This window comes from Mytilus edulis, chromosome 3 (genome assembly GCF_963676685.1).
Source record: "Mytilus edulis chromosome 3, xbMytEdul2.2, whole genome shotgun sequence".
NCBI classification, from domain to species: domain Eukaryota; kingdom Metazoa; phylum Mollusca; class Bivalvia; order Mytilida; family Mytilidae; genus Mytilus; species Mytilus edulis.
The window spans coordinates 50,065,469-50,075,586 of record NC_092346.1 but is presented as its reverse complement, the minus strand read 5'-3'; the positions used below and the strand labels follow the sequence as shown (position 1 = coordinate 50,075,586).

Sequence of the window (10,118 nt, the reverse complement as noted above, 5' to 3'; positions counted from 1 at the left end):
TCCGGAATAAACAAAACAAAAAGTTTTAAACTGTAACTTTCTTTTAAAACATGCTGACATTTTAGTCTTTTAAACTTTTAAACATGAAATATATAACTTTTGATGAAAGCAGATTATGACTTCAATGATAGAATATTTTAAAATGGGTCGATTTAGGAAGATTGTGTTTTTAATTACAATTATAGCATTTGTTGGAATTTTTCTTTTATTTCAAACTGGAAATAAACAAAACACACGTAAAACCAATGTAGAGTCTATGTTTGTTGAAGAAAATTTTGATGAAAACGACTTGACTGAAGAAGAAAAAAAGCACAGGAACATGTTGAAAACAGGAAAATTGAATATACCAGAACTTGGACTAAATTTTATAGAAAACATGGAACACAATAAAAAGGTGATTGAAACGAGGGATGTTGACTCTGCATCATCTGCCTTATTATATATAAGGCATTTGTTTCCTGTGAAAGGGGAGGATGTCACAAAACCTTTAGAATACTTTATGATATGTGTTGACAACAGATTTGAATATATCAGGGGGTCCCTGATTCCTTCTTCCATGCTCCCGCATCCCACTCCTTAAACTCCCAGACCAAAATTGATAAAAAAATAATTACCAAGAATTTGTCCAACAAATACATTTGACTTTTAAAATTGGGAGTACAATTTATAAAAGTTTAAATGCAAAGCAAAAGCACACATATTTGAATTTTAATCTTGAATACCCTTAAATTACTCTCTGGTCTTAACCATCAATTTATTTAAGTTCTACATGCCCTATCATCCCTTATGACCAGACCCACTTTAATTTGGTGTCTGCAAGTAAAATTTTCCTAATAAGAGGCATAATAAGCCATGAAAATTTTATATAATTTTACGAACAACTGTTTTTATGGGCTTGTACATTTTTTTTTTGAATCAGTTAAGATTTGGTGAAGTATGAGTACAGTGCACGTGGAGTCCCAGGTGTCCGTGCAGCCAGTGATACCGTGCATTAGCTGATTTCGTCATATCAACGCAGTAACACGAAAAAAATGGTTCTTGTTATTTATTTAGCTTTCTGATGGGATAAAAAAAAGATTAAAATTGATAAGTTCAAGAGTGTCTGTTAAATAATAACTGAAATCCCATGATTTTCAATATTTGGTCAATTTCCATTAAAAAAATTACTTCATTAGATAAAATTTGTTTTATTTAAGTCAAATTGATATCAGATTGAAATAATATTTGCTCTGCATCCTTGGCAGTGTGCTTAGTTCAAATTCAGCTATATTTAGTATTATAAAATCATTCCTTTAATCAAAATTAAATGTAGCTATTTTTGGAAGGCATGCACGAAATTGCCAGACATTGGTGAAACTCTCAGAACAGGGGTTTCCCTAATTTTGGACACATATTACACATAATTTTGAGGGTGAAACCATACAAACAAGATTTAATGAAATAAAAGTATGTTATGAATGTACATGTATTCACACAATATTATCCAATTATTGGTTTTACCAGTTGAATGAAGTGAAGGTGTGCAGATACATGTACACCAGACTGCACCATAACTAAATTTTTATAAATGTATATTTATAAAAACCTCAAAGATAGATATTGATGCTGACATACATTTTGTACATGTATATAAGTACATCAGTATGATAGACATTTTGTACATGTTATCATCATTTAATTCATTTTTCATTAAAAGGTCATGTACAAGTCAGTGCAAATTTCACATTCACAATTTATAATTTGTGAAGAGCTGCAACTCAGATTTTTATACATGATCATTGAATTTCATGTCTTTTTTTATGTTTCAGAAAGCTACCACAACACCTAAACCACCATTTAAACCAGAATTAATGTTGATGAAAAATCCTCCAATATTTCTCACAAAGAATATGTCAGATGGCATGGTAGAAGAGAATTTTTTTAAGTAAGAAATACATGTCTAATAATATTGGAATAAGATTTACTTCTACAATAAGAATATTGACTGTAAATTTGAAGCATTGACCAAGACTATAAGTTTATTAGCAGTTGCTTAATTCAAATTTGACTTCTTTGCAAACAAAATTTAGCCAATCCAAATGTTATTTTTAAAGAACACATCAAGTAAATCAGTCATGTTTTCAGTATTATTATAAAGAGCACATACTTTTCATGTTTAGTGACAGATTTTTCCAAAAAATGTTTTGAAGTTCAAAGACTTTAAAGGAATAGTTTTAAAAGATGTAGACTACATGTTATATGTTGTTTTTGTTACAGTTACTTAGAAACAAAAGATGTAATATGTAAAAATGATGAGAGGGTAGGGTTTCAACATGATGGTGGATGGAATGTTTGTATGTCTCCTCCATTTGGATTTCATGAACCATGTATTGTTTACTCATTTGGGTAATTATTATTTATACAATGTATCATGTTAACATCATAATGTATTTCTTATTCATCTTATTTAAACTTTTAATTTAGGTAATTTAAAACTTACAAACCTACTGATGATTTTAAGAGTTATTTCCCTTAACCTAGGTCTACCTCCTTAAGATAAATTTTAACGATTCAAGTGGCAAAATGTTTGTATTATAGGATTAAAGAGGCCCCTCATGGGGGGGGGGGGTCCTAGTAATCACATAATCACCATTTTTTTGCCAATATCAATCAATATAATCACATAATCATTAAATATTTGCTTATCTTTAGTAATCAAATAATCATAAACTAAAAATACAGTCCTAGGTAATCAAATAATCATGAAATATTTGGCTTAATAATCAAATAATCATTAAAAAAAACGGCCAAGTAATCACATAATCAAAAACCCCATGAGGGCCCTCATTAAATAACAATTGATGTGGTTTAAAAAGAAGACAAACATTTTCCACTGGGAGGGGGGGATACATGTTACTGCATGTATTAACCAAACAAATCACTATAATTATGATGTAGAAACTTAGTCTATTTGAGAAAATAAAAAATAACCACAAATGCAGTGGAAAATAGATGCCCAAAAATACAAGGAAAGCCAACACATTGATAAAGGTCAACAGAAATAAACAATGGAAATGAAATATCAAGTAACACAAATCCTACTAAAAAACAAAATTGAAGGCAGATACACTGATAATAAACAGTTCCCACTGCTCTGGTGGCATACACCATGGCATATTTTAACACTGTATCTTGAAAAGTCTTGACTGAATAGTCATTCAGTCAGGACTTTTCTTGGAATATTATTGAATGATTATTCTTTAAATATATCTACATTTGTAAAGAATACACATAAAATTCTGAAATAAACAATATCTACTATTATAAATGACAAATGTCTCCCTTTATGAGATTAAAAAATTGAAAAATCTTCCATATTAATTAAAGTTTAATATTATATATTTATAGAATAGGTAATGATTGGAGATTTGACAGAGTATCGGCCAGAATATATAATTGTACAGTGTATTCATTTGATCCTAGGTAAGACAACTACTGTAAATTCAGAAGTTTGTTTTTATTATTGCGAAAAATGCGACAGAGTTGTAAACGCAATAAATTGAACTCGCATTTTGAAACATTTCATATGAATTAAACAGAATTTTTTCTCAAAATCGAAAATTTTAAATTGCATTTAAGTCTAAAAAGACAAAATCGCAATAAATGCACACAATAATTTGTAAATTTACAGTACTTGATTTTTCCAGATTATTCTAGAATATAGACAAGTATATATATATATATAGCTTACTTGTTTCAAGTATACATTTTAAAATTCTGTAAAGTTCATAAACTATCTGTATCCAACCATGAATGTTTTGTATTAGTTTAAACATATTTTCATGATTTTTTTGGCTGAATTAAAGCAAAATGGATAAGACACGAGTAAAATATACTTATAAAGTCTTCTCCATAAGTTTTGAATTTGACTTGCATAATGATTAAAATTAAGAAATAAATTAATCATAGGGGCTTGAATACTGCTTTAACCACAGGTTGGCCCTAATGCTAAATATTTTATTACAAGCGACATACATCTACAGTAACATAGAAATCTTTGCATCCTTATTTTTCCATAGACCAACATTTTAGAGACACACCCTTTTGTCATATCTTTATTGATTGCCCATTTGGTACTTCCAAGATGAATGTTGAATGAACATTAGAAAAAAAGTTGCATTTTCTCTCTGATACTCAAGATCTTACTTTGTATAAAAGAGATTATAAAAATATATTGTATTACAGCTATTTTCCTAATGCATGTAGTTTAAAGGATTGGTTGGCTTCAGGGTTGGCAAAGTATTACCCAGTTTTAGGTTTGAAATAGATTACAGCTATTTTCCTTATGCATGTAGTTTAAAGGATTGGTTGGCTTGCTTGTTTTGGTTGTATGACTGTTTGCACAAGCATTGTAATTAAGTTGTACAATTGCAATCAATATTTAGGGTAGGCTTTGGCTTGTATAATACTTTTGGATGCTTGAGCCAACATTTATACAAAAAAGGCAAGCAAGCCAACTAAATCTTTAAACCACACACATTAGGAAAATAGCTGTATTGTTATTATGATAGAACAACTGGTTTTAGTTCTGACTTGTAAAATAACTTGATTACAAATATGTTTGCAGTATACCAATACCTACTGAGAAATTACATCCTAGAATTCACTTTGCACAAGTTGGTATTGCAGGGAGAAATGGTAAAGGATTAAAAACATTTTCAACTATACTGAGAGAACATGGACATTCTGACGTAAGTAACTAAACAATTTATAGATTATTTGTAAACTTTGAACTTTGTCTTTTTATCATCCAAACTTTCATATGTATGTTATTATACTTTTAAAAGTCCTTATAATCACATAATTTTGCTTACATGATAAAAACCAAAAAGATCTATTTACCATTGACATAGATTGATCAACGATAAAGACTTTAAATAGCAAAAATCATCCACAAGGCAAAATATCTAAAAACAAAGTCAATGTTGCTGAAACCGTTGATCAAATCTGTTTAGGAGTTACAGCCCTTGAATGAAATTGTTAACACATTTCACTTACTTACATTTATTTATATATGGTGAACCAACACCTGAAGTCAACCACATGAACTGCGAAATTTATACTTCACTGTTTGATTTCATATGTAATACATGTATTGTGCTTGATGGAGAAACATGTCGACCAGAATAAAAACTTACCTTGCTATAATAAAGACAACACCGATCAATTACCATGCAGTAATTCTGTAATTGATGGGTGTTGTTGTCTTTGTTATCATTTTATTTTTATTTAGAATAATTAACATATCTAACTTGAATACATTAAATGTTTGTTTTGTAGACCGTCATTGACTACCTGAAGTTTGACATTGAATACATGGAATGGGCTGTACTAGAAAATCTACTGAGGGAGAAGTCATTTAAGAATGTAAAACAGATTGGTTTTGAAATTCATACAAATGAATTTTATCAACATTTTAAGAAGCTCAAAGATGTAAAATTTAATTCAGGAAAAGATGATTTTCTTTATATGTACCATACAATAAGAAAGTTAGAAGATTATAATTTCAGACAATTTAATTATAGATTAAACCCTTTTGGAGAATATGGTTCTCCTATCACTAGGAAGAAAAGGTCTTGTTGTTATGAATTACATTTTTTGAACATGAATTTTGTGACACCAAATTACACAACAACTTTTGTATAATTAAGATGCAATGATTTCCACATTTTTCAGAGTTTGGACTGTTGTGTGTTTGGCTTCTTTTGCTCTATATCTTTTTACTGAAGGAATACTGAAAATTAAGGACACAACACACTTTTTGTTTTTAATGCAACTGGTTTTATTTCTGAGTTTTTTCACAGATTAAAATGCAGTGTCATGCAAATTAAAATACTCAGATACACCTTGATAAAACGTGGAAAGATTTGTCCCATCATAAGTTTGTTATCATTTGTCACTAGTGTCGAATATAATTTTGACATTGGAGTAAAGGTTGAAATTATTATGGATGCATAAAAAATTTATTTTGATATATTTTTCAAGAAAAGATTGTGTAGAAAATCTGTTTTACTATTTATATTTTAAGGTGTACATTTTAATAACGATATTGGTGTTAAATCTGAAAAATAATTGTTATCAGGTTACTATGCTACAATTGTAGATACTACATTTGAATTGAAACTCATTAAGTCAGAGGTACCTGACATAACTGTTTGACTAATCTAACCTCAAGAGTGAAATATTGCATTAACAGTTAATATCAGGTTTGTTCAGCCAGACTGGTATATTTAATGTTGAAATATTTAATGTTGAAAACATTGTTTTCTGTTTCAATGAATTGGCATTGCATTAATAGTGTTGAAAATATATTTTGAAATAACATGCTGAAGAAAGAAACAAGCCAAGATAGATTAATGTATTCTACTTTCTCTGCAAAGGTTAATGTTCAGTCTTAATCTTTTAAATTAGTTTTAATTCAAATGATTCTTTTGAATTATTGAATTAAACACTACAACTAACTAAAAGAAAATCTAGTCTTGTACTATTGATGGTCTGCTTAGTTTAACCAAAAAGGTGCTATTGTTATGAATAATTATATGATCAGTCTTTCAATTAGAGATTTTCATTACATAATGTAAACCAATTCATTTTTTAAAGCGATTTATTTTCAAGACTTTTACAACTAAAAAGATATTTTGAAACATTAATCATTGGAAATATGTTATACTTGGATCTTTTCTTATTTTAACTACATGAAATAAATTTGAAAATTGTAAAATTAGATCAGTGCAAAGGGGACTAGAAACAGCATAACCTGAAATAATATACAAAATTTATTGGTGAAAATAAGTTGGTTCACAGTATTATAAGTATATCATATGTGTTCAATGCTTAGTATTGTGTAAGAACATGTACAAATATTTTGTATACATTCAAAATGAGAATGTACATGTAATTATACATGGACAGATTTTAAATAATGATTTTTTTTAATTGAATATCAAAATGGTATTCATTTAATTAACTAATATAATGCATGCATATGTTAAATTTAAGACAATTCTTCTAATATTTTGAATGATTGTTTTATGGATATTTTATTTTATATTAAGTTTTAATGTATGGTTGTTTTACTAACTCATTTAGTACATATCAAGAATTTTTAAACAGGTTTTTATTATTATTATTTTAATATATAATGTACTTATTTTTATTCAGATTTTTACAAACTAACTCAGATAAAAGAATGTTGGATTTTGATTTGTTAACTTGTAGAATGTTATCTTCATGAAAATGTTAAATGAGATATGTGCCTTATCAGTAATATTAAGAACATGTATTTCTCATTTTGTCTTCATTCTGTTCTAACAATTTTGTAATTGTCAGTATTTTTAATTGTTAATATTTTATATTTGTCAGTATTTGATTGTTAATATTTCATCTATTACTAAGCTGTAGCTGATATGAGATACCCTCATCAGTAACAGGTTGAGTTACAGATTTCTTTATAGTCAAATTGCTAATATTTGGAAAGGCTATGAAATGGGATTTAAGAAAACTATTTTTTTTCTTCAAAATCTTGGATTTGGACAATGCAAACTTTAGACAACACATTTCTATTTGGCAGTTATTGTTGTTCTATTCTAAATTATATTATGCATATGCTATATTTTATCTTATAAATTTTTTCCCCAATCCCCCTGTGTTGCGTAGGGGGGGAAAACAGACATATCAGACGATATTGGCAATGTGAGAGATAATGTGTGCCCACAGCATGCATGGTTTTATGATTTGCTGCCTCATTAATGTTTGTATACATAATTTACATAAACTAAACCCTAATTCTTCAATGAAAGAAATAAGGTGCAAAACATTTTTTCTTTGTGAAAGTATATGAATGAAATTAGAGGGCAGAAGGCAATAACAATCTCTTTATGCCACATTTGAATCAATTGTAAATAAAATGTCTACATTTCAAGAAGCTGTAGGACAGTATTGGACTTTAAAATGTGGTTTATTTATTTAGCAAATATTGAATACAAGTAAAATGAGTATGAATGTCTATATTAGCAATATAATGTATTATGATTAGAATGTCAATTATTTTTCATGCAAGCTTAATTAGTGTTTGGCCTATTATTCCTGCTTGAATTTGAAATGTCTCTGCATTTACTGCATATTTTTACTTTGTATAATCCTATCTTAATTTAATTTTTTTTTATTACTTTTTTAGCATAATAAAAAACACAGGGCTGCTAACATTCCAAGATTAATGATTAAAGACGGGTATTATTTTGCAGTTTTTTTTTTTCAATTTTCAGATTATTTTTATCTTAATTTTGATGGTGACTGAGCTTAATGAATTTTATTTTTTTATGTTTTTTGTCTTGTCTGGCTGCTATGAAAGTCTGAGACAAGGATGCTAATCTAATGACATTGGTAAACTACTTGTATTAACCTTTGTACTTCAGGAGGAAGAAAATCAGGATATTTCATATCCTCATAAAGGAGGTCTAAAGATTAAACTTTATTTCTTCAATTTACATTTTTTTGCTGTCTTATTTGAAAACTTAATTTTAAGAGTTTGCTACATTGTACTGGATAGATAATTATATTAAGGAATAATGTTTCTGCTATAATGGTAGTGACAATTTTGGTACACTCTTAACTTATTATATTCCTTAGCAACTGGATTGTTCTTACAGTGGAATAAAAATAGCTTTCATAATTGGAATACATTTAAACTTCCTGGATCCTGAAGAATTTTGTTGGACAGCCATAATTAAGAATAACAATTAATTTTTGTTTATTAAATTATTACATAAATGTCTTTTATAAGATGTTTTGAAATTTTTGAGCGATTTTTTCTATGCACAAAATATAAACATACAGGTACCTTTTAATGATATGAGATTTTTTAATAAAGTTTTTTTTAAATAAAATATCATAAATTAAAACTCGCTAGCAATATCCTTAAACTGTACTAAAATACACAATGCATAATTGTTTAAAATGTTGCATTTTGACACATGAACCAATCCTAATTTTTTTTTTAGAAACTATCTTTAAATCAAATAAAAGTTTAAAAGCATAACTTGAGGGTAGCATATATTACACCATTATAACTTTTAGAACGTTATCTTCGAATTACTAAAAATTGATCTCAATGAGTTTTTATAAAATTTATTTGATTAATAAATTAAAAATAGTATTTTTCAAGAATTTTTTTCTTTTTTTATAAAGCATAATAGAATAAGAACATAAAATTAGATTATGACAAATTTTGTAATTCCTAACAAAAAATCATAATGTCAATTTTCAAACAAATGATTTGTTGTTTGATGATATTTAGTAGTAAGTTTTGAGATAAATAAAACAGGGTGTATATCTTTTAATGATTACAATTTAGAACCTTGCATTTATTATTTTTCTCTTACACTTATGTATATTATGATAGACTAAATCACCAAAATCTATATTTTTTTCTGTAATAACTACCCAAAAAAAAGTTGAATATGAAATTTATAACTCATATACACTGTTGTAAAACATTAAAGAAATATGAAATTTTATAAAACAAATTCTACAAAATGAGAAAATGAAATTAAATAAATTGTTTTGATTTGTATTATTTGGTATGCAAGTGTTTATGAATGCATTTACCTTGTGAGAAATAACATATCGTATAATTATACATGTAAATGGATTGTTATCTTTTAAGAAATACAGAATTTAAATAGCAAAACAAGTGTTTTCTTTTTATATTGCATTTAATTTTACAAAGAATTATTGCAAAGTGAAAAACATCATTCCCCAGATCAGTACCTGTTCATTTAGGCATTTATATTTTTGTAACGTGAATCGACCCATTATATAATTACAATATATACTGTTCTCTCTGAAGTTTATTCAAAAGGAACTTTAAAGTTCTTCTTGAAAAACCAATCATTCTTTGATTGTTTTGGCTGTGCAAAAAAGATAAACTCCAAGTTGTGGAGCACTGTACTAATTGATGAGTAATGACACACAAAAACTGCATGTGATATTGTATTTGCTCAATAGGATCAAAATAGTTTCGACTGTTATAATACATAATAACATATAGTCTGTTGTTTGGTGGGTTACTAAATTGTATG

General features: G+C 27.6%; 1 protein-coding gene across 1 annotated transcript; it reads left to right on the top strand.

The window, feature by feature from the left end:
* LOC139514342 (probable methyltransferase-like protein 24) lies at positions 1 to 8,716 on the top strand. Its single transcript, XM_071303449.1, has 6 exons — positions 1 to 394; positions 1,809 to 1,924; positions 2,257 to 2,385; positions 3,388 to 3,462; positions 4,607 to 4,730; positions 5,320 to 8,716. Exons 1-6 carry the CDS (start codon positions 116 to 118, stop codon positions 5,683 to 5,685), a joined length of 1,089 nt encoding a protein of 362 aa, XP_071159550.1. The 5' UTR covers positions 1 to 115; the 3' UTR covers positions 5,686 to 8,716.
* Positions 8,717 to 10,118: the final 1,402 nt, after the last annotated feature.

Coding starts and splice junctions, on each gene's coding strand:
- LOC139514342 (XM_071303449.1), top strand. CDS start 116: ATGACTTCAATGATAGAATATTTTAAAATGGGTCGATTTAGGAAGATT. Junction 1,925..2,256: donor GTAGAAGAGAATTTTTTTAA/GTAAGAAATACA, acceptor TTTTTGTTACAG/TTACTTAGAAACAAAAGATG. Junction 4,731..5,319: donor GAGAACATGGACATTCTGAC/GTAAGTAACTAA, acceptor TTTGTTTTGTAG/ACCGTCATTGACTACCTGAA.